The sequence below is a fragment of the Schistocerca serialis genome, chromosome 2 (assembly GCF_023864345.2).
Source record: "Schistocerca serialis cubense isolate TAMUIC-IGC-003099 chromosome 2, iqSchSeri2.2, whole genome shotgun sequence".
NCBI classification, from domain to species: Eukaryota; Metazoa; Arthropoda; class Insecta; order Orthoptera; family Acrididae; genus Schistocerca; species Schistocerca serialis.
In genome coordinates, this window is record NC_064639.1 from 537,473,502 (window position 1) to 537,499,583 (window position 26,082).

A 26,082-nucleotide genomic window follows, 5' to 3' on the forward strand; every position below is an offset into this window, starting at 1 on the left:
CAGGTGGAAGATGGAGAGTAATTGGCAGGTGGAAGAGGAAGAGGGGGAAGAGCAGATGAACAGAAGGGGGTAGAACGGAAAAAAATGTGTGAGGGGGGAGGAGGAGATGTAAAGAGGGAGTGGGGAGAGGAAGTGTGAGAGGCAGATGGCAGATGGAGAGTAGTAGTAGGTTGGCAGAAAAGGGAGAGAGGGGGGATGGGGAGATGGACAGAAAGGTGGTAGGAAGAGGTGGACAGAATGAGCAGAGCAGGATATGGACAGAGTGGAGGTGGAGGAGGAGGAGGAGGAGGAGATAGGGAGAGGAGGAGGAGGAGGAGGAGGAGGAGGAGGAGGAGGAGGAGGACGAAGAGAGAGGGAGAGGGAGAGGAAGAGGAGATAGGGGGAAGAGGAGGAGGAGGAGGAGGAGGAGGAGGAGATAGGGAGAGGAGGAGGAGAAGGTGGAGGAGATAGGGAGAGGAGGAGGAGGAGGAGGAGGAGGAGATAGGGAGAGGTACGGAGGAGGGAGAGGGTGGGGGGATGGGGAGGGGGTGGGAGAGGGGGAGAGGGGGGGAGGAGGAGGAGGAGGAGGAGGAGCAGGAGGAGATAGGGAGAGGGTGGAAGAGGAGACACAGTGAAGGAGAAAGAGGAGAGGGACAGAGAAAAGGAGGAGGGGGGGAAGGGGGAGGAGAACAGAGAGAGGGAGAAGGAGGAGATGGACTGTGAAAGGTGAGGTGTTGGACAGAGAGACAGGGAAGGAGAGGAAAAACTGTGAAAAAGTGAGAAGATAGACGGAGAGACGGGGAAGGGGAAATATATGAGTTAGGTGAAACATGGAGAGGGGTAGTAGGCAAGTGGCAAAGGATGATGAGGGAATAAGCAGATGGGGAGATAGAAGGGAGGAGGAGATGGACAGGGAGAGGGGGGAGGAGGGGGAGACAGGTGAAAGATGGAGAGGGGTAGAAGGTCGATGGAAAATGGAGAAGGGAAGGGAGGGGGTGACAGGCAGAGAGTGGGGAGGAGGACGAGGAGGAGGAGATAGGGGGAGGAGGAGATAGGGAGGAGGAGGAGGAGGAGGAGGAGGAGGAGGATAGCGAGAGGGTGGAAGAGGAGATGGACACAGTGAAGGAGAAAGAGGAGATGGACACAGTGAAGGAGAAAGAGGAAATGGACAGAGAAAGGAAGGAGGGGGATGAGAGGGGGGAGGAGGAGGCGATTGACAGAGAGAGGGGGGAGGAGGAGGAGATTGACAGAGAGAGGGGGGAGGAGGAGGAGATTGACAGAGAGAGGGAGGAGGAGGAGGAGATGATGGACAGAGAGAGGGAGGAGTAGGAGGAGATGGACAGAGAGAGGCGGGAGGAGAGGTTGGACTGTGAAAGGTTAGGTGTTGGACAGAGAGACGGGGAAGGAGTGGAAAAACAGTGAAAAAGTGAGAAAATAGACGGAGAGAGGGGGGGAGGGGAAATAAATAAGTTAGGTGAAAGATGGAGAGGGGTAGTAGGCAAGTGGAAAATGATGATGAGGGAATGAGCAGATTGGGAGATAGAAGGGAGGAGGAGATGGACAGGGAGAGGGGGAGCAGGGGGAGGCAGGTGGAAGATGGAGAGGGGTAGTAGGCAGGTGGAAAAGGAAGAGGAGGGGATGAGAAGACAGGCAAAGGGAGGGAAGGAAAATATGGCTAGAGAGAGGGGGATGAGGCAATGGGTAGAAAGAGGGGTAGAAGATGAAAACAAATAGTTGGAGGAGATATCAGAAAGAGCGGTGAGGATGTAATGAACAAAGAGGAGGAGGATGAAAAGATTAACAGAGAGGGGGGAACAGGAGACGGACTGAGAGGGGGGGATAGAAGACAGAAAGAGGGGCGGGAGAAGGACAGGGAGAGGGGGAGGAGACAGACAGAGGGAGGCAGAGGACACAGATAGTGAGAGGTGGGAAGAAACGTACATAGAGGGAGAGGGAGGAGACTGGCAAGGAAATGGGAGAAAGAGATGGGCAGAGAGAGGAGGAATTGAGCAAAGAGGTGGCAGGAGGGGATGTACAGAGAGAGGAGTGGAGGGGGGGAGATGAACTGAGGGGGGGAGTTAGAGGAGGAGGAGGAGGAGGAGGAGGAGGAGGAGCAGATAGACAGAGAGATGAGAAAGAAGAAGATGGAAAGAGAGAGGGACTAGGAGGAGATAATGTGTAACATATGTTCAGTATACATATGTGAGAGAAGCTGTGGGTAAAAGGCTATTAATTTATAAAGATACACAGCACACAGTATAATCTTCCTGGAGTTATTTCATTTTATACAAGTGGGATTGTCCTTGTTTGTAATCTATGTTGTAAGAGCCTTAAACACTAGTGTTCCTTGTGCTAAAAGTTTTAATTTATCCTGAAGAATTATTATTGGATGGAGTATGATAGCCATTTTCTGATGAAGTTTGTCTTTTTCTATCCCCTTTCCATTCTTTGAGGGATGGATCATAGGAATGACAATAAATTATTTGAGGAGGTAAGTGGTTCTCTCAGGCAGATTGTCTTATCTATAGCTCCCACAGTAATACTGACGGACAAGTCACACAAAACTGCAAGGATGAGTTTAACACAGTAAATATTTTTAAGTCTTATTTATATGCAAATGTGTGCAAGTTTTTTTACATATTCTCCTTCATGGTCAATGCAAGTTTGTGAGCACAGGAGTTACCATAGGAGTGATTTTTTTGCAAGGGGAGGAGGGGGGGGGGGGGGGTGAAGCCTCGGGAACCTTTCCCACAATCACACATTATACAGCCAACGTCTTCATTGTAACAGAACTTGTTGGCACCAAATGCTGTTTTAAGAAGTCCAAACAAATGATTTTGCCATGTAAATGTCTGGTGAGTGTGATAGCTGCAGATTTGCTGTGATTGTCGCAACTACTGGATGGAAAATACAAAGCTGTGCATTACCATGTTGAAACAGGAAAACTGCGGACAATAATATAACCAGGTTTTAATTTGATTGTAGGCTGAACATGGTGTTTTAGGATGTCTGAGCATTAGCAGTGGTCCCTTGTGATATATAATTCTCCACAATAACTCCTTCTTTGTGCCAAAATGAACATCAGCATAACCATACCAGCTGATGACTGTATTTGCAGCTTGTTTGGTTTGTGTAACAATGAATGGTGTTATTTTCTACTACTTTCTTCAATACTGGTATATGGTAGTGAACCAATGTTTTGCCTCTTGTGAAAATTATTGTAAAAGAAGGCATTAACTCCTTGTTCAATGCACTGCACAAGTATTTCACATGCCGCAGCTCAATGCTGTTTCAGTTCAGGAGACATCTCAGAGCAAACATCCTGCGGACACTTAGTGAAATTGGAGCACACACGCACAATGTGGTGAACTGAACGATAGCTAATGTTTATGCTACCCAGTTCAGCTCAGCAATTTTTCTACACAATGACTTCAAGGGTAGCAGTGTTTTCTGAAATCGTACTCAAATGATTTGACCAAGGAGTATCTGATACTGACATCATGCCATTTACAAGCTTTATAATATATTTATAGACTTCCTTCTATTATAAACATGCATCACCCTGTTATGCCTTTAATCTAAGATGAATTTCAAGAATATGCACTGTCCAAGTGATAGATAGCTGTTCATTCCTGGTGGAAGTTGTTTGTTAGGTGGACACCTTTACAGCTTTTCTATGTTTGTGCATCTGCAAAATGCTAAAACCTAACAAACATCAAACATAGTATGAAGAACAAGCTTAATAACTTACAAGCAACTGTATCATTTTTTAATTTTTATCACACATTTATGGTTTTCATTTCGCTCCCCTCATGGCAGCTAATGATTTGCTGGCTTTGGACAATTTTTGTAGGTCCTCAGCTCTTAATAAAATATTTTCTATTGTGTGACTTTGGTGGAATTACGCAAATGAGTTAATACTGACTGTTGTTTGTCTGTGCACTGGCCAGACATGGTAATGTGTGTAGCGCTTTGTCGGCCCCTTTGCAGAGACATTAGATTCTTAAGGAAGGGTGCTATTGCAGAGGCGGGGAGAGGGGGGGGGGGGGGGTTGTACCAATATTATGTACCTGCTTTAGTGTAAAAGTAACACGGATAGGATTTTTAAAACGAATTAAACAAGACTGACGAGATCTCCCCTGTACCTTAGTGTCAAAACACATTTCAGATTGTTGTGACTCGACGATCTTTCAAAGTGCCGCCGCGCAGTTACGAGCGTCCTCTACATGTGGCGCTGTCTGCCAGCCATGCAGCAGCAGCAGCAGCAGCACCACCACCTAAGCGGCCAGCCAGCCAGTGGCCGCTAGACTCGGACTCAGTTATGATTTGACTGTTAAAGTGTACACATGTCTTACTCTGTTTACTTGATCTGTGACTTTCATGTATTGCATCGTCCTTGAAATATATTTGTTCAACTTGAAGTTATAACACAGATGATAATCTGATCCGGAGCACCTAAGTCATGTTTCACATAGTTTCATTAGGGAAAATAACTATTCACAATTATACATTGATCCGAACAGACTAAGCATCCTTGCTCTATGCCTATGAAATTTTGGATAACACTTTTGCGACACATGTTTGTAAAAGTCACCCTAAATCTTTCTGCTCTGATATCTATCTTTCAATTCTGGATGACACTGAAGATCTATGCTTTCCAGTGGGAGAGCATGTCTTACAGAATCAATGTCCTCCTAAATCTGTTTCAGGTGCAAAATACCAGTGAATCTTGTTTCTAATTCAACACATTATTTTCTTAAAAGATCTGTATACTCTCCAGCAATGGTAAAGTTTGTCAATGATGACAATTTCAATGAAAGATGTTTCTAGCCTCCAGCGACAGTTTCATCTTGAATGCTCTTTTATTTTGCCACAGAAATGATGATGAGAATATCCTCCTTTGAAATAGCACATCCAACTCCTGAAGGTGTCCTTTTACATCAGTTAGAATGGCTAAATCATAAATCCATCTATCATCTGACAGTCCAGGAACACTTTCTCTCTTCATTTTCATGAATAATGATACTTCTTGGTGCAGTTGCAAGAATGAGTCAGCAAACATCACAGTGATAGGGCAAATCACCATATTCACAACCGACTTTATCCAGGGGTGCTTTGAATAAGTTATGACTGAACCCTTTTGCTCAAACAGAATTAATGATTTCCAGAACCAAGCTGATTACAAAGTTCAGTTTTATGCTTTTGAGACACAAATGTTGTTCATGAATCAGGCATGTCATGATTCTTCTTTTTCTTTGGATGTGCCCAACTAAGCCACTGATTTTGTCAGCGATAGCTGGAGCAACTCCTGTTGCTACGGAAGTTAGCAATTCCCGCATCAGACCAAACTTCTCCACAATGGCTGCAAGTGCATCGAACAGCAGTTTTGTCTTACTCCTTCCATTGCCACCATATTAGAAACAAAACTTATTATTAAGTGGTAACTTACTTCACCTGGAAAGCTAGCTTTCAGTTCAAGGATTATTGTCTTTTGTTTATCATCAACATATTTGCAATATGCTGTTGCACGATTTACCGCATACTGTCGTCTTAAATTGAATTTCTTTATGTGGTTTAATGCAATGTGACACACTACACATTTTACTCGATCATTGTGTTCAGTAAAAAGGTACAGATCCTGCCCATATAGCAGGGCTTAACAACTGGCCGGTTTTGAGCGCGAGTACTCACGTCTGCTCAGGCACGTGCTCGCGAGCAGGTGCAAGGTCGCGGAGTAGGGACGGAGGGGAGGGAGGGGAAATGCGTGCGCACGTTTGAATAGGGGCGCAGCGTGCCTATTGAATTCGCGCCGACTTTGTAACGTTCAAAGTACTACGATCAGCTCTAACAGTCATTTCGCCGGTTAAGAATCATGTCAAGTCACCGTTGTGTAACCCCAACCATGCTTTCGCAGTTCAACCCCCATTGGGAGGAATTGCATCTGTTTAAAGAAAAAGATGGTGTTGCAAAATGTTTAGTATGTCACAAAACGCTGAATACTTTTAGGAAATTTAATTTGCAGCGACATTATATGTCGTACCACGCGAAAGACTACGGAAGTGGAAAATGTGATGGACCAGATCATGCACAGGAGGTTATTAAACTTAAAAGGAAGCTATCCAAAGAAGATCTGGACGACGAAGAAAAATAAACTCAGGCAGCTCTCAGAATGAGTTACAAAATTGCTTTGCTTTTAGCAAAATCCCTGCGCCCCTTCACTGATGGCGATTTAATTGGTAGTTGCAGCAGAACATGTGTGTCCATCTCAAGTTGAACAGTTTCGGATTGTGCCATTATCTAACATGACCATTATGTATCGCATACAGGACATGGCAGACGACGTCCAAAGCCAGCTTGCAAATATCTGTAAAGATTTTATGGCGTATTCTCTACCTCTGGACGAAAGTATTGATATCACTGGAACAGCGCAGCTTCCCATATTTATTAGAGGTGTTAATAGAGATCTTCAGGTGGGGTAGGAGCTCCTCGATGTAGTAGCCATGAAGAACACTACAACCGGAGGTGATGTTTTAAGTAGTGTTGAATAAAGTGTTGAAAATATAGGATTGTAGTGGAAATCTTTAGTTTCAGTGTCTACAGACGGTGCACCAGCAATGACAGGGAAAAAAATCAGGTCTCGTTGCACTGTTGAAGGAGGAAATGCAAAAACTGACCGTGCCGTATGAAATAAGGGGCGTTCACTGTGTGATCCACCAGGAAAACCTATGTGCAAAGAGTATCACTCTAAAAAATGTGATGAGTGTTGTTGTTCGTACAACCAATTATATAAGGAAGCATGGGCTACAACACAGGCAATTTAAAAGCTTTCTTGATGATGTAGAAAGCCACTATGGTAGCCTGCCGCTGGCTTAGTCGTGGCGAATTATTAAATCGATTTTTTTGCTTATTAGATGAGATAAATATGTTCATGGAAATAAATAGCATGTGTGTTCCTGAATTGAAAGAGCCTTCATGGAAATGTGATCTCGCATTCTTAGCAGATTTAACTAGCCATCTGAATGCTTTGAACATTTCACTACAAGGTAAAGGTCTGCTAATTATTCATTTCATAGATCGAATACGAGCTTTTAAAATGAAATTGACACTTTGGGTGAGTCAGCTGGAAACAGGAAATCTAGCTCATTTTCCTAAATTATCATCCATGCAAAACATTCAGACAGACTGTGAACGTTATTCACATAGTTTAGTTGCGCTTAAGGAAGAATTTGATGAACGCTTTCAAGATCTGACAGCACTAGACAGTGATTTTGATCTGTTTTCCTCTCCATATTCAGCGAATATTGAAGAGATTCGTCCTGAGCTGCAACTAGAAATTATTGACCTGCAGTGTGACAGAGAGTACAGAGACAAATTTCAGAACAAGAAAAACATTTTGGAATTCTACAGACACTTCCCTCAGGATAGATTTCCTTGTTTGCACAAACTGGCGGCTACAATAATATCAATTTTCAGTTCCACGTATGTTTGTGAACAACTGTTCTCTGCAATGAAATGTAGCAAGACGCACCTGAGAAACGCATTGTCTGATCGAAATTTAAACTGCACGCTGCACCTACAATGCACAAGAACAATTACTCCGAACATAGACGCAATTGTAAAGGGCAAAAAGTACAAGATAACCGAGAATCCCACACTTCAGTGACACCTTTTATTGTGTAACAGTTCACAAATTAATACGAATGTAGAGGCATACACTAAGCATAAAAATGGTTCAAATGGCCCTGAGCACTATGGGACTTAACATTTGAGGTCATCAGTCCACTAGAACTTTGAACTACTTAAACCTAACTAACCTAAGGACATCACACACATCTATGCCCGAGGCAGGATTCGAACCTGAGACCATAGCAGTAGCGCGGTTCCGGACTGTAGTGCCTAGAACCGCGTGGCTACCAAGGTCGGCCTTACACTAAGCTAATAAAATTATGTGGCACGTGTACATTCTCCTTTATTTGTTTCATTTGAGTGAAATCCCTGCAGGTGGCTGCGGATTTACATTGACTGGCGGTAGCTGTTGTGTGCTCCACATGACTCTCCCCACTCTCCGCTCTGGTCCGGTAGTGGGGGTAGCGTGCTCGCACTGCTCCGTGCTTGCGTCTTGCTGCTCACAGCTTGCTCCGCGAGCATGTATGTTGTGAAGCCCTGCCACATAGCATTAAAACAGGGTGGCACTGAGGGCCTGCCCGCTGTTAGAGCTGCTTGATGCTTCTGCCATGTCCAAATGTGTTCACGTCTAGGACTGGCAACTGACAAGGCTTGTGCTCTTTCTGTTGCTCTCACCTGTCACTCTCTTCACTTCTCACAGCTCCACACTCCCAGTCAGCTTTGCTGAACGGCCCTGACTTAGATAATTCAGTGCTTTGTCCAATTCTTCTCACAGTATTACATCTCATCTTCCTTTACTTCCTCTTCCCTTCCTATAATGTTGTCCTCAAACCTGTTTCCCTTATACTGATACTCTATACATTCCTTCCACCTTTCATCTTTCCCTTCTTGGCTTACAATCTGAGCTCTTTGTATTCATACAGCTACTTTCCTTTTTTTCCAAAGACTTCTTTAATTTTCCTATAGGTAGTATCTATCTTTCCCACAGATACACATGCTTCTACAGCCTTTCATTTGTCTGCTAGCCATTCCCGCTTAGCATTTTAAATTTCGGTCAAACTAATTTCTTAGACATTTGTGTTCACTTTTGCCTGCTCCATTTGCCACATTTTTGTATTTTCTCCTCTCATCAATTAAATTCAATATCTCCCACAAGTCCAACACCTTGTCCAAGTTGTGGGAGAAGGGCAATGGCATGAAGTAGGGGATTGCCTGTAGGAGCGAGGTACAGTGGGGACTGTGTATGCCCCGGGACCATTACAGTAGCTGTGAACGTCCTACAGGAACCCTGAAAAGTGATCACTAACGGGACTCTGGTGAAGCCACAATAGGCCCAGCAAGCCAGTAGTGGATCATGATTACTGCTTTCAAAAATAGAATGAGCCTTGGAAAGGACAGATTTAATCGACAGCGAACTAGCTATAAACAAGGACTAAGATTTGGAACATTAAATATACAAACACTGACTGGAAAGGTGGAGGAGATGGTAGACATGATGGAAAAAAGAAAGATAGACATATTGGGGTTAGCTGAAACAAGATGGAAAGGAGAAGGAAGGAGAGAACTGAGGAAAGGCTATTGACTGTACTGGAGTGGAAATGAGGAAGGAAGGAGAAAAGGAGTCAGAATAATAGTAAGAGATGGATTAAAAGAGGAAGTGAAGAGAATAAGTGATGAGATGATGATGACCAAAATATCACTCAAGGGGACGACCATAGAGGTAATACAAGTGTATGTGCCACAGGTGGGTTGCACTTCTGAGGAGAAGCAAGAGTGGGAAGCAAGAATATGACAGTAATGGGAGATTTAAACGCACACATTGGAAGAGAAAGGCAAGGCTGCAAAAGTGTGCTTGAACCAGAGGGTTGGGGCTGCTGAAATGAGGAATGAGAAAGACTATTGGAGTTCTCTCAAAGGAATGGCTTGCTGGTCGGGAACTCTTGGTTCAGGAAAAGAGAAAGCCACAAGATTACCTGGTACAGTCAAGACTTAAAGAGAAAGTCGATAGTTGACTACTTCCTGTACGACAGTGAGATCAATAGGAGCATCATTGACATTGAGGTATTACCATCAGAGGCCTTGGATACTGACCACCGTTTGCTGGTAATGAACCTGAGAGGGATTTAGAATAATAAAGGGACAGAAAACCAGGAAAGACGTATAAGGGTATGGAAGTTGAAGGAGGAAGAAAGCAGGCTACAGTACCTACAAGTAGTAAAGGAAAGCATCCCAAAGGATGAACCAAAAATGGTAGAAGAGGAATGGGGTTGATTAAGGCGAACATTAGTAAGTGCGGCGGAAGCAATATGTGGGAGGACAAGCAACAAAAAGAGATGGAAAGAAACACCCTGGTGGAATGATAAAACAAAGGATATAGTACAGAAGAATAGAGCCTTTAGGGTATGGTTCCAGAAGAGAACAGTAGAGATAAGAGAAGAGTATCAGGCAAACAAGAAAGATGCAAAAAGGTTGGTGGCATAGGAAAGAAGAAAGTGGATGGAACAGTGGACCAGAATGATGGAGGAGGATAGTGAAGGTTCAAAAAAAGGTGTTATATGGGGTGATTAAAGAACAGCACGACAGATTATGCTCGAATGGTGAACAAAAGTGGACAAGATGTAGAGAACAAGGAGGAACTCAAGAATATGTGGAAGGAGTATTTTGAAGAACTCCTGAACCCGAATGGAGACCTGGATGAGGAGGAACAAGCTGAGGAGAAAAAAGAGGAGGAACAGCAAACAGAAAAAGACATTACATGGGGAGAAGTGGAAGAGGCATTGGACAAGATGAAGGGAGGCAAGTCACCAGGTCTGGATGAGCTAAGTGTAGAGATGGTGAGAGCAGCAGGAGAGGTGGGGATAGAATGGCTATATCAAATAACAAAAATTGCGTGGAGACAGAAGATGATACTAGAAGACTGGAAGAAGGGAATAACTGTCTTGATCTTTAAGAAGGGAAATAGAAAAGAGTGCAAGAACTATCAGGGGATAACACTGATGAGTCATTGTGCAAAGATTTTCGAGAAAATTTTGGAAGCACAAATTCGGGCAAAATTAGAAGGAAGAATGAGAGAAGAGTAATATTGCTTCAGAAATGGAAGGTACATGGTGGATCTACTTTTTGCTGTAAGATAACTGCAGGAACAGCACTATGAATATGGAATAGATCTACTAATGACCTTCCTGGACACAGAAAAAGCATATGATAGTGTACGTAGAAGCAAAGTATGGAAAGCCCTGGAGACCAGAGGAGTAGCAAAACAGATTATCTGGAGGATAAGGGAAATGTACCATGGAAGTGTGAGCTGTGTGAAAGTGGGAGGAGAGAGATCAGCTTGGATTGAACAGAGGAATGGGTAAGGGAGGGAAGTGCACTTTAACCATTACTCTTTATTGTCGCGATGGGTACAGTAGCACAAGTAATTGGTGAAAGGAAGATTAAAGCTACGGTGTTTGCAGATGATCTGATTATTAGGGGGAATAAGGAGGAGGTAGTACAAGAGCAGTTGGATGTATGGGAACAAACAGTACAAGAATATGGGGTGAAATTTAGTATAAGTATGAGTGAGATCATTATCACAACAAGAAAGAAGGAGAGAGGAACAATGAGAATAACAACTGGTGGGGAACGATTGAGGAGAGTGGAGCGTTTCAAGTACCTAGGAAGCCTGATACAGGAAGATGGAAAAAACGACAGAGAAATAAGCGAGCGGGGGAGAAAAGCAGAAGCATTTCAGAACAGTGTTAGAGGCCTGATATGGAGCAAGCATGTACCCCAAATCAGTAAAAAGGTTATATACCAGTCATACTATGTCCCGATCCTGACATATGTGTCAGAAACCTGGGTTATGAAAGGAAGAGAGAAAAGCAAAGTACAAGCTAGTGAGATGAAATTATTGAGAAACAGTATTGGAGTGACAAAGATATACAGGTTAAGAAATGAGAGGATCAGAGAGTTAATGAAGGTGGAACCATTACAGGAGGAGATAGAGAAATCAAGGCTGAGATGGTATGCACACGTTAAGAGAATGGAAAATAAGAGGATACACGGGATGAAACTGGAAGGAAAGAGACCAAGAGGAAGACCGAGAGACAGATGGCTGAAAGGAGTAGAGGAATGCGTCCAGAAGAAAGGAGAAGACTGGACCAAGGTGAAGATGGAGAGACGGTAGCAAGACAGAAGATGATGGAGAGGTCTATGTTACATATAGACCCGGCCAGAGGCTGGAAAATGTCCAAGATGATGATGATGATGATGATGATGATGATATGTGATATCCAAGAATCCTTACAAGGCCTTGTCTTCTTATCTGTTGGACACTGTGGTATCTTTACTATTAACTCTCTCAAAGCTACTCATTTTTTCATCTGTATTGTTTTACCTGTTTCAGACAATTGTTGACTAATCCTACTGTTAAAACTTCTAACAATCTCTAGTTCTTTCAGGATATCCAGGTCCCATCTACTTAATTTCATACCTAATTGTAATTTCTTCATTTTTAATCTATAGTTCATAACCAATAAATTATGATCAGCATCTGCCTCTGCTCCTGGAAATGTTTTCCAGTTTAAAATTTGGTTATAAAATCTCTGTCTTACCGTTATACAATCAATTTGAAGCCTTCCGGTGTCTCCATGTCTTTTCTACATGTATAACTTTCTTATATTATTCTTAAACCAAAAGCTATCTGAATAATTTACTTTATCTTGTCATGCATTCTTTTAATCTCTTCATCATCTGTGGAGCTAGTTAACGTATAAACTTTTACTACTATTGCATATATGTTGGCCTTGTGTCTATCTCGCCTATGATCATATGTCCACTATGGTGTTTATAGTAGCTTACCTGTATCTGAATTTTCTTGTTCATTATTAGACCCACTCCTACATTACCTCTATTTGATACTGTGTTGATAACCCTATATTGGGCTGACCAAAAATCTTGTTCATTCCCCCAACACACTTCAGGAACTCCCACTTTATTCAAATTCTACCTATCAATTTCCCCTTTCAAATAATCTAAACTATCTACCAGTTAAAGAGATCTAATATAATTGGATAGATTAAAAAAAAAAAACTACTCACCAAGTGGTGCCAGGAGAACACGCACAAAAGGTACTGAAATTTGCAAGCTTTTGGAGACAGTGACACCTTCTTCTGGCAGAAGGGCTGAAGGGGGAGGAAGAGGGGTGAAGGGAAAAAGACTGGTGAGGTTTAGGAAATGGGCAGGATTCGTAAAAGTCACCCAGAACTATGGGTCAGGATGACCTAGCACACGGGATGAAAAGGAAAGACTGATTGATGGGGGCTGCATTGGATGACACTTCAAAACCTAACAACTTAAAAGTGGAAGATTGGGTAATATTCAAGACAGAGATTACTGAAAGCAAAGTGAATTTTATGTAGTAGAGGTGGGGGGCAAAAATAAACAGGTCAGAAAATAAAAGATATAGGAGATATAGGAAACTAGAAGGGAGTGTAGAAAAGAATAATAACTGAGTAGAAATGTTGAGACTTGAGAAATGAATGTAAATTAGGGCTAGGTGGGCGGCAAAAACCAAGGACATGTTTAGATGCCAATTCCCACCTGCAGAGTGCTAAGAAACAGGTGTCTGAGGGAAGAATCCGGATGGCACATGCAGTGAAACAGGCAGCAAGGTCAGGACTCTCATGCTGTAGAGCATGCTCTGCAAAAGGATATTGTGTGCTTCCAGTATACACCCTCTCCCTAAGCCCGTTGATCCTAACTGGTACCAAGGTGGTAGTCATACTAATATAAAAGTCCGAACAGTGTTTACATAACAGCTGGTACTTGACGTGTCATTTCACAGGACATTCTCCATTTGACAGTATATGTTTTGCCAGTCACAGGGTTAGTCGAGAGTGGTACGAGAGTATACAGGACAAGTCTTATAGTGAGGACAGTCACTAGGGTAAGAGTTAAAGGGTAGGGAAATAGGTGCAAAAGGAGCATAGTGTCTGACAAAGATATTGTGGAGATTGGCAGAATGATAAAAAGCTATTCTTGGTGTTGTGGACAAAATGTCAAAAAGAATGGAAATCATTTCAGTGCACGATTTTAAGAAGGTGAAGATGATGATTACAACATGCAAGATGAGGGCAACACTGAGTGACAGGGCATGTACTCTTAAACTGTTTTTTGGAGAGATCAGCAGTGCCATAATTCAAAGTGATTGCCGCGGAAGTCTGCTTTTGGACGAGGCTTGTGGGGTAAAATGAAAATGCCGGGTGGCTAGGGCCTCCCAATGGGTAGACCGTTCGCCTGGTGCAAGTCTTTCAAGTTGACGCCACTTCGGTGACTTGCATGTCGATGGGGATGAAATGATGATGATGATGATAAGGACAACACAACACCCAGTCCTTGAGAGGAGAAAATCTCTGACCCAGCCAGGAATCGAACCCGGGGCCGTTAGATGTGACATTCGGTCGCACTGACCACTCAGCTACCAGGGGTGGACTGTGGGGTAATTATGTCCAGTGAATGCTGAGGTGAGAATGGGGTGTATTGCTGTTAAGAGTTTGCATTTGAACAAATATGTTTGCCTTGAATGCCAAGGCTGTTTGGGAGAGAACATTTGACCTGGAAAGAATGGTATCTGTCAAAATGTAAGTACTGTTGTTTGTTAGCAGGTTTAATGTGAACAGAAGTGTGTAGCTGTCCCTCAGTGAGGATGAGGTCAAATATCAAGGTAAGTGGCACGGGATTCGGAATAGAACCATGTGAAATTTAATTGGGAGGGCATATTTAGAGATTCCAAGAATAGGACTATGTGAAATTTAACTGGGAGAATGTGTTTGGAGATTACAAGAATAAATTCTTAATACATTCTCCCAGTTAAGTTTCACATGGTTCTATTGTGAATTCCATGCCACTTTCCTTCATATTCGACCTCATCCTCTTCGAGGGTCAACAACACACTTCTGTTCATATTAAACCTGTTAACAAACTATAGTGGTTACCTTTTGACAGTTGCCATCCTGTCCATGTCAAACGTTCCCCCCCACACAGCTTTGGCATTTGTGGCAACGCATTTGTTAATGCGTGGTGTATTGCTGTAAAAAGTCTTTCTACAGCAACACACCACCATTCTCACTTCAGCATCCACTGGACATAATTACCCTACCAGCCTAGTTCAAAAGCAGATTTCCCATGCAATCACATCCAATCCAGGTAAGCTGAACCCTCCAAAAAAACAACATAGAAGAACATCTCTTGTCACTCAGCATTATCCTGGCCTCGAAAGTATTAATCGGCTACTTTGATGAGGCTATGACTTCCTAAAATCGTAACTTGAAATGAGCCCCATTCTGTCACACATTTTGCCCACCACACTTAGAACAGCTTTTCGTCACCATTCCAATCTCCGCAATATCCTTGTCAGACTGTACACTCCTTCTGTACCTATTTCCCTACTCTATGACTCCTACCCCTGTGAGCATCCCCCTGTAAAACTCATCCCCTGTACCCTCCTACAATGACCTATACTAGTCCTGTACCTGGTGAAACACATACTATCAAAGGGAGAGTTACCTGTGAAATGGCACGTCATGTGCCAGCTGTTACATAAACACTGTTCATTGGTTGGGATGATGGGCACAGGCAGAGGGCGTATATTGACACCACACAACATCCACACAACATGCTCTACAACATGACAGTTGTGACCATGCTGCCTGTTTCACCACATGTGCCATTGAGATTCTTCCCCCATACAACAGTTTTTCAGAACTCTGCAGGTGGGAACTGGTGTTACACATGTCTTTCTTTCTTGCTACCCACCTGATCTTAATTTGCATTAATTTCTTTGGTCTCAGCATTTCTTCTCAGTAAAGATTCCTTTCTTCACACCCTTCTAGTATTGTATATCTTCTACATCTTTTATTTTCTGAGCTGTCTATTTTTGTCTGCCCCCCACCTCTTCCACATATAATGCATTTAGCTTTTCACTCTTAGTAACTTGGGCACAATCTCCGTCTTACATAACACTCAATCTTCCACCTTTAAGCTCTCAGATATTCAAATCTCAAGTGCATTCCACAACAATCAGTCTTTCCTTCTCACCCCATTCGTTAGGTCTCCCCTAACCTAGGGTTCTGGGCAACTTTTCTGAATTCTCCTCATTACCTAAACCTCACCAGTCCTTTCCCTTCACCCCTCTTCCTTCCCCTTTAATCCTTCTGCCAGAAGAAGGAGCCACTAGCTTCAAAAGCTTACAAATTTCAATTCTTTTATATGTTTGTTCTCCTGCTGCTACTTGGTGAGTAAATTTTTTTATCCATCCAATTACATTATATTTTCAAAAATAGATTATTTTCATTGATAGATTAAGAGGTCTATCAATCCACACTCTGACTCATGTAATGCCAGTTTTGTTTTCCCTGTGACAACTACCTCTTGATAGTACATAAGAAATAAAATAGTGTCCAAAACACCTGACAATAAAAATTCTGAAACACTGGATATATGTTTCAAAATAATTTAACAAAACCATTAAACCTCTTATACAACAATAAAATACTTAATAGAGTTTAGGGTTGTTATTAGTGGCCACATATTCTGGAAGCAACATGGTTGGCTATTTTGAGTTGATTCGGATACACTAACAGAGATAGTGCGTGGAGGTCTGGCAACAGTCTGGCTACAGTTGGCCTCCCAAATGTGTTCCAGATTTCAGATCCAGAGATCTTATTAGGCAGTGCATGCTGGGAATATCTTTACCTTACAAGGGGAGGCCGCCAATTGTGAAATTCAGATTCAGTTCATACTGCGCATGATAAAAGCTCATGGCCAGAGGTGTAATGTGGCAAAGCACCAAGATGCACTTCTCAGCCGTTGTCGAGAAAATCGACAGTTAAAATAAACCGTTGCGGTGAAATACTCTCAACGATTAATAATTGTCGACAGCACCGTAGCGCAGCGGTAAGCGCTCGGGTTCGTAATCCGAAGGTCGCCGGATCGAATCTCGCGCCATGCAATTTTTTTTTTTTTTTTTTTTTTCCATATGTGTCTATACACACACACACACACACACACACACAATTCCCGGCAATCAGTTGCAACAATTATGCATATAATAAGTTGTTGAAGGTCGTTTGTCGTGGAAAAACTGGCGACTTCGAACATCATTATGTTTTCCGCAAACAAAGTTGTATTTCACAATGTTATTAATAGTCTTCATAATGTTAACCATGTATAGTTAACGGAAGACGTAGAAACGATATTCCGAAACGAATACGTATAGCGTAAGTCAAATGTTCGAATTAGAAGAGAGACCCCACGAACACAAATTTGCTGTGGCAGGTATGAAATATAAGCTCCGTTACTCGCCCGTTACACTTGAAGGACAGATGTTGAATGGGCCGAAACGAGCCGCCGCATAAAAGCGTAGTTGCCTGCTAACTTCGAAAGAAGGTAGATGCGGTCCCTAGCGCAACTTATAACATCGTCGAAAATCAGTGCGGACGTGAGAGCTTTGGTACACCCTGTTAAACAAATGGAAAAATGGAGGCGGTACAATTGGAGAGCGATCCGCCTTCACCAAAATTCATTAATAGTATATATAAAAATAAAGATGAGGTGACTTACCGAACGAAAGCGCTGGCAGGTCGATAGACACACAAACAAACACAAACATACACACAAAATTCTAGCTTTCGCAACCAACGGTTGCCTCATCAGGAAAGAGGAAAGGAGAAGGAAAGATGAAAGGATGTGGGTTTTAAGGGAGAGGGTAAGGAGTCATTCCAATCCCGGGAGCGGAAAGACTTACCTTAGGGGGAAAAAAGGACAGGTATACACTCGCGCACACACACACATATCCATCCACACATACAGAATATTTAAAGACAAAGAGTTTGGGCAGAGATGTCAGTCGAGGTGGAAGTGTAGAGGCAAAGAAGTTGTTGGAGATTGAGGCCTGGTGGATAACGAGAAGAGAGGATATACTGAAGGGCAAGTTCCCATCCAGAGTTCGGATAGGTTGGTGTTGGTGGGGAGTATCCAGATAACCCGGACGGTGTAACACTGTGCCAAGATGTGCTGGCTGTGCACCAAGGCATGTTTAGCCACAGGGTGATCCTCATTACCAACAAACACTGTCTGCCTGTGTCCATTCATGCGAATGGACAGTTTGTTGCTGGTCATTCCCACATACAATGCATCACAGTGTAGGCAGGTCAGTTGGTAAATCACGTGGGTGCTTTCACACGTGGCTCTGCCTTTGATCGTGTACACCTTCCGGGTTACAGGACTGGAGTAGGTGGTGGTGGGAGGGTGCATGGGACAGGTTTTGCATCGGGGGCGGTTACAAGGATAGGAGCCAGAGGGTAGGGAAGGTGGTTTGGGGATTTCATAGGGATGAACTAACAGGTTACAAAGGTTAGGTGGACGGCGGAAAGACACTCTTGGCGGAGTGGGGAGGATTTCATGAAGGATGGATCTCATTTCAGGGCAGGATTTGAGGAAGTCGTATCCCTGCTGGAGAGCCACATTCAGAGTCTGGTCCAGTCCCGGAAAGTATCCTGTCACAAGTGGGGCACTTTTGTGGTTCTTCTGTGGGGGATTCTGGGTTTGAGGGGATGAGGAAGTGGCTCTGGTTATTTGCTTCTGTACCAGGTCGGGAGGGTAGTTGCGGGATGCGAAAGCTGTTGTCAGGTTGTTGGTGTAATGATTCAGGGATTCCGGACTGGAGCAGATTCGTTTGCTACGAAGACCTAGGCTGTAGGGAAGGGACTGTTTGATGTGGAATGGGTGGCAGCTGTCATAATGGAGGTACTGTTGCTTGTTGGTGGGTTTGATGTGGACGGACGTGTGAAGTTGGCCATATATATATATATATATATATATATACACGAATTACAAAAACCTAATAATAAAAAAAAATGTTGCATGGCACGAGATTCGATCCGGCGACCTTCCGATTACAAACCCGAGCGCTTACCGCTGCGCCACGACGCTGTATAAAAATATTAACCGTAGAGGGCATTTCACCGCAACGGTTTATTTTAACTGTCGATTTTCTCGACAACGGCTGAGAAGTGCATCTTGGTGCTTTGCCACATTACACCTCTGGCCATGAGCTTTTATTATGCGCAGTATGAATCGCATCTGAATTTCACAATTGGCGGCCTCCCCTTGTTAGTAAATTCATCCATCAGACCTGGTAGATGTGGTGGTGTGTTATTGTTCTCAGAGAGAAAGCCTGGACTAACTGCATCTCTCAAAAATACAACTGTGGTTGCATTATCTCATCTCCGTACCAATGAGAATAACCAACAACGAAAATGCAAAGCTCCAAACATTCATCCAACATGATGCTCTGTCCAACTCCTCCAAAATTCCACTACCACAACACTTGAAATTAACTTTTTCCACAACATTCTCATGACTGAACCAGCTGTTGCCTTCCTCCATATGAGCATACACAGAGAACCATTCTTACACTGAAGAGAGACTCTTCTGTGACAAATGCATTTCTTCATTCTGTCATGGTCAGATCTCGATGTTTAAAACTTTGCACACTGCTACAGACAGTACATGTATTGCTGGCCTGGCATATGATTCAGAGTTTGTCGGAAAACTGCAACTCTTAAAGCAGTTCCTACATCTGTTTACATTGCTGTATTTCTACCATACAGCTTTTGTTGATGAGTTGTTACTCTGAGTCGGTCTTTTTTTGGCTTATGAGGAACATTTCCTGGGTTTTGGAACCATTGCTACAGCACTAAAATAGCACACTGTTGCACATTCCCAAGCAGATGAACTGGTATTCTGTGTCTGCTTAAGGGCATCCAAGGATCCTACCTGTGTAACAGGATACAAATTGCAAGTACGTGGCCTGTAAACTTTACCAAAGAGGATCGATGGCTGAGAGACTGTAAGTCTAATGCAGTGCTGTTTGTTACTTTTTAATGAAATGCCATTTTAAGTAGGAAGCATTTCTATTCTGCAGATATGGATTATGGATTGTGGGGAAATCTTGATGGTTATTTATAGGTATTTCTAACTTTTTCTATTTCCATTTTCATTTTTTCTTGATTATGCTAAACATTTAGAACTAACATACACTAAAGAAATTCTACATCACTTTGGATCTGATTAGTGTGTGAACGCAAATTAATCACAGGAGCACACACTACTGATCCACACCAAGAGTACATCACAGACATTTACAGCATCTGATGCAATGTTGTGGGAAAAAGTATCCAATTCCATTTAGTTTCGAAGTATCCAGTTAGCAAATTTTTCTCTATGTAATTTCAATTCAAAAAAATGAAAAGGCCACTGACATGTTTCTGCATTTAACCATGTACCAACTGATTTTGAAATAAATGTCCAAGAAGAATAATTTGAGCGAGGGGAGAGAAGTAGAAGAATTAACAGGGCCTGGTTAAAAATGCACTAGGTGCTGGATCTCAAGTGTAAAATTCTCATTTAATGACCTTAAATCGGAAATTTCTTGTAAAATGTCATATACCATAGCACAGAAAATGCTTGGCACAACTCCATTAAAAGATCTTAGGAGTGATTTCTTTGGTAATAAGCTTACCTGCATAATAATTTCAGTGTACTCATCAGGATCCAGAATTTTCAAGAATGGGTACAGATTTGGGGTTCTGTAGGCTTTAAATGCACTGTGTCTGACACGCAGGACCTCAACATCTCGTTCAAATGCTTCATGGATTGATTTTCTCCAAGATTTTTGTGCTTCTTCTAACTTCTCTCTCTGAAAATAAAAATTTACCAAAAATAGAATTTTATAAATTACAGAAAAAACTTGTGAACTGTTTAAATTTTTTTTCCATAGATGGGAAGAGAAAATACTCATAATAAATGTCCTTGGCAGAGATTTGTACAGAAAACAAGATGAAGAATAATGCTAGGATTTTTCAAAGCAAATTAAAAACTTTTGTTTAGGGTATAGCAGTATTTAAATCCTCCCAATCATCCAAATTAATCAGAGTACTATTTCTAGGTTTGCCGCTGGGCTCTAAACTCAATATGACATAATATTTTCACTATACCCCATTTCTCCTCTTTTGGGGTCTCCATTTCTCTGTTTTCAGCACTACCTGAGTACAATGGATGATACGACATGTGCACGAGCTCAGTCTGTTGTCATTTGAGTGTGTGCCCACCCAGGTTCCTCTAGTGGTAAGTTTGGGGCCTCAGCACTCATAGGGACCACAACTACTTCTGTAGGCAATGGCGTTATGATGCCTTCAGCCACTTTCAATTTCAAGCCTCCAGCTTATTTCTTTTCATAAGACCTTAGTAACTACTTCTCACTTTTCTGGTTATCAGTCTTTTACTTACTGTAATAAACATATTCTTAAAGTAATGTTTTTCCATATGTAGCACACACTTTTTGTGACCAAAATATAAACCATCTAATTGTATGCTTAACTCCAGTCTAACAGACTCAAAGTTTATATGATTATTTATATGTCTATACAGAGTAGTATAACTTTTATCCCCATCGTTGTGCAATGAGGTTACCACAGATGACACTAATGTTACTGATTATTATTATGATTGGTTTTGTTCACAGGACATCTTCAGGTTGCTGAGTTGTGTTAAAGTTACGAGGCAAATGGTCTGGTTCTCATACGTAACGTTAAAGACCAAAGCCAAAAACACTAATCTTAAACATTCTGCCGACCACCTAGAGGAAGTATGGCGAGCAGACACAACATCCTGCATATAGTAATGTACTATTCACCAGATCTCTATTACGATCAGTTCTATAACTACCAGAAGATCCCAGACTAATTTCTAATTTCTCCAATTGTTGTTACATTTCATTTTTAAATGATGTAAAAATTTCTACATTTTTAGTTGTAACTAGTTCTAACTTATCCTTTGTTTCTATTAATTCCTTTCCTAATATTTTGATTTTATTTACTGGAACATCCATACAGAACTTACAGTATCTAAATATTCAATTTTATTTTCTATGTTTTCTTCCACCAAATCTAAATGATGATCTCCTAAAATTTGTATATATTTATCATCTACATTCCTTCCAACTAAGAAAATGTGTTATCTATTTGACAAAATCTTTTGTCCATTTGAGAAAATTTTTCATTCATTTGGTGTTCTCAGATATGAAATCACCTGCATAATTGTTTCCAAAGTATCATTTCCCTCTATGAGAGCCATAGGTATCAGTCTCTCATAAATAATAATTTTAAATATCACAGAACGCGAATAAACAATAATTAGGATGAAATTGTCAATCTCAATTAAACTCACTGACAGCTGTGTTATTTTATTCTATTTTATTTTGAAGGCTACCAGTTTCGGCATTTCATTATGCAATTTTCAGATCCCATATGCATCTCTCCAAATAAATGAAAATATCATACAGATCCATAAATCTCTGGATGTCATGAATTAATCATTACACTAGTGCTTCATTTGAGGACTTGATTGCAACTTGGTTGCACTGAATTCATGACATCCAGAGATTTATTGTAGTTTATTTGGAGAAAAACAAAATAAAAAACAAAATAAATGAATAAAATAAATTTCAGACACTCAATAATTGGGCACTTCCGCTAATCCGGCACTCATATGTGCCAGGAATGGCCGGATTAGCAAGAGTGTAGTGTAATTCACACCACTTACTCACTTTACTTTAGTATCACTTTAAGAAAAGTGTCTGTTAATACACTTTAGAAAGAAAAAATTTAGTCCAGTGTTTAGTTTTATGATAAAATCAAAATAATCACAAAGCCTTGAGTCTTGTGTACTGTACCATAGCACTCCTGCTCATGACGATGTTGTGTGAATTCTTTAAATTCTTGTGGATTCAATCATCTACCACATGGTTGACGTGGAAGTGCAGAAATATTCTTGGACAGAGAGAAATGGATTCATAATTAAAGTGTTCTTCAAAATGTCTTTCCTTCTTTCTGATTTTTCGAAACTGTGTAATATTTGTCCGCGTTGAACTTCTTCAAACCGAACTTCTTTAAGTTGAGCTTCTTCTTCTATTATGTTTCTTTACTTACTGCAATTTATGGAGGTGATGGGGATGAAACCCATATAGAGACTCCCAGTAGCACGACTCTGGGATGCTGCCAGGCCACTTGGTGCACTTCAAGTTTATCAGTCCATCATTCTGGTTTCTTATTCTAAAGTCTTTTGTATTTGTTTTGGTTTCATTCAAAACAGAAGCTAATTTCATAACACTGTGTTTCTTTTTACAACTTTGTGTGTCTGTGTTGCACTTTTTCATTTGCATTGTGAGTATATTGCTTGCAATATGATTGATTTTGCTTTCATTCATCATATTGTGCGAACTACATGATTCTACATTTGTTTTTGTTTCGCATAAAAGTCATACTGGTCTGTGAACATTAGTTCCTGCTTATGAATCCAAGTGTGAACTGCTTGATTTAAATGCACTGTAAGCATATTGTTCATATTCTACTTTATTTTAGTTCACATCCATTTTTTGCATATAATGGAGGCCTCCATGTTCGCAGCTTTTGACAGATCTAGTATTCAACTTTATTACATCTTGGCATGAGATGAGTGTGTATTGCTACTTCGAATGGTGTTGTTTCTCACCAATGAGTTTGCTTTGTAGTATTACTTACAAACTATATAATTATTATGCCAGACGTATTACTATGCAGCAAAAATGTTCTACATTGAAGTGCATATTTGTACGTACAATTGTGTGGTACAGAGTGAATGTATTTTCACCATACTTAATGATATTGCATTTAGTGACTTACAGTTATACAGCATTCACTAGTAGATCCAATGACGAAAGCGCAAGTTGTATGTTTCATTTGCTTTCAGATTTTCATTGGTGTGGGAGGATAACTGTAAAACATTGATTTCTGCTAAAATGTTTATTTGAAATACTGTTAATAATGTGTGAACACATTTTTGTCATTTCTGTTGCATTTGTAGCGTTTGCAAGCATGAAAGCCTTGGTTATTAAGACTGCAAAGCACAGGCCTACTCAGTAACAAGAAGCAATACCATTGAAATCAGAAGTACATACTCATTCCGTGAGAAGATGTAATCAAGTTGAATACTAATTCTGTCACGAGCTATTAACACTGGATTCTCCAATATATGCAAAAAAATGTGCAAAAATGGATGTGAAGCAAAATAAAGGATGATGTGAACAATACACTTACAATGCATTTACTATACTCGGAGGCAACAAAAGTCATGGGATAGTGATTGATATGCATATATGCAAATGGCAACAGTATCGCATACACAAGGAATAAAATAGCAGTGCATTGGCAAAGCTGTCATTTGTACTCAGGTGATTCATGTGAAAAGGTTTCCGATGTGATTATGGCAGCATGACAGTAAATAATAGACATTGAACATGGATTGGTAGCTGGAGCTAGATGCACGAGACATTCCACTTCGGAAATCATTAGGGAATTCAATATTCCGACATCCACAGTGTCAAGAGTGTGCCAAGAATACCGAAGTTCAAGCATTACCTCTCACCATAAACAATGCAGCCTTCACTTAATGAGCAAGAGTGCCTGTCTTCAACTTTTGTAGTCCTGCCTTCCTCAGCTGCGTGTAATATTACGGTATGTTGATAATTTAATTCAGTTGCTGTCAGATGGTCCATAAACAAAAATTATCAACATACCGTAAGAGCAACTGTGTTTGTGTTGAACTGTCAGTACTACCAGACAAGCAACAGTGCACATAAATCAATGTGGGACATACAACGAACATATCCATTAGGGCAGCACAATGAAATTAGGTTTTAATGGGCTATTGTAGCAGACGACTGTTGTGAGTGCTTTTGCTAACTGCACCACACTGCCTGCAGTGCCTCTCCTAGGATCATGACCATATCAGTTGGGCCCTAGATGACTGGAAAACTGTGACCTGCTCAGATGAGTCCCAGTTTCAGTTGGTAAGAGCTGATGCCACGGTTTGAGTGTGGCACAGACCCCATGAAGCCATGGATCCAAGTTGTTAACAAGGAACTGTGCAAGCTGGTGGTAGTTCCACAATGGTGTGAGCTATGTTTACACAGAATGGACTGGGTCCCCTGAGCCAACAGAACTGATCACTGACTGGAAATGGTTATATTCGGCTACTTGGTGACAGTTAGCAGCCATTCATGGAGTTCCATGCTCCCAAGCAACAATGTCATGTTACTGAGCCACAACCGTTCACAATAGGTTTGAAGAATATTCTGGACAATGAGCGAATGATTTGATCACCCAGATCGCCCACCATGAATCCCATCAAACATTTATGTGACATAATTGAGACAACAGTCTGCGCACAACATCCTGCACTGGCAACACTTTTGCAATTATGGATGATTATAGAGGCACTGTGGCTCAATATTTCTGCAGGGCACTTCCAACGACTTGTTCAGCGAATGTCACATCGAGTTGTTGCACTACATCGGGCAAAAGGAGGCCTGACACGATACTGAGAGGTATCCCATGACTTTTGTCACCTCAGTATATACAGGGTGGAGAAAAATTGTGTCACAAAATTTTAACCCTGGATAACTAATACCAGTAGGAACCAAAATTACTAATGTTGTGTACGTCGACAATGCACAATTTTTAAACTATGAAACTTGGCGCCACGCGCTCCAACTGGCTGCAGGATGGCTCTGTTGCTGGATGCTCTGGACAACACATGACTGTGAATGCTTTGCCTGCTGGAGATCACAATGTGTCAAAGCAGCCCGAACACTTGGTGGTAGTCTGCCAGCCTTCCACTCTGGGGGCGAATCCACAGGGGTCCCGACATATCCATTGTCGTTTCATGATAAGACGTACCGGAAACAAACCCATTAACAGCTGTTAGTACGTGTACAGAAAGTCTTTTACAAATTATGTCGGCAGTGAAAAGGGCCATTTTTGCAACTAGGACATTGTTTACTTAAAGCAGGTGCTCGAACTGGCGACCCTCTGACGTGACAAAAGTGTGGTAACATTGGACGGTGTTTTGCTGAACTCTTTCAAAGATTCCCGGCGTTGCCCTGATATGATTGGTGGCGTGTTGTGTGCAACCCATTAATTCCTCTTCATTTCTAAGTGGTTCGCGTCCAGGTGGGTGAAATAGAACCCTGAAGAATTCCCACAGGAAAAAGTCCGGTGGTGTGAGGTCTGGTGATTGCAGGGGCCATGTCCTATGAGCACTTCTGCCAATTACACAGCCGTCTAAGAGTTCATTTAAATATGAGCGCGCAACTCAGCTGTTATGTGCGGGTACCCCATCATGCTACAACCACGCATGTAGCCGTATGTCCAGGGGAACACCTTCCAGCAAACTGGGTAGAATTTCTTGCAAAAAGTGAAGGTAATTTTCCCCAATAAGTTGAGGAGGTAGACAGACCATTCCAATCAGACGGTCACCCACAATTCCTGCCCAAATGTTGAGCAAAAATCGTTCCTGGTGTCCATGGACGTACATGATATGAGGATTTCCCCT

The 26,082-nt window shown here is 41.8% G+C and overlaps 1 protein-coding gene across 1 annotated transcript in view; it reads right to left on the reverse strand.

Annotated features, from left to right (window-relative positions):
- The window catches only part of LOC126457511 (DNA-directed RNA polymerase, mitochondrial), a 293,196-nt gene that overhangs the window by 193,330 nt on the left and 73,784 nt on the right, over positions 1–26,082 (reverse strand). The window contains exon 9 of the mRNA XM_050093848.1: positions 20,174–20,350. Within this exon, the coding sequence (XP_049949805.1) occupies positions 20,174–20,350 (177 nt within the window). The remainder of the gene's footprint in view (positions 1–20,173; positions 20,351–26,082) is intronic.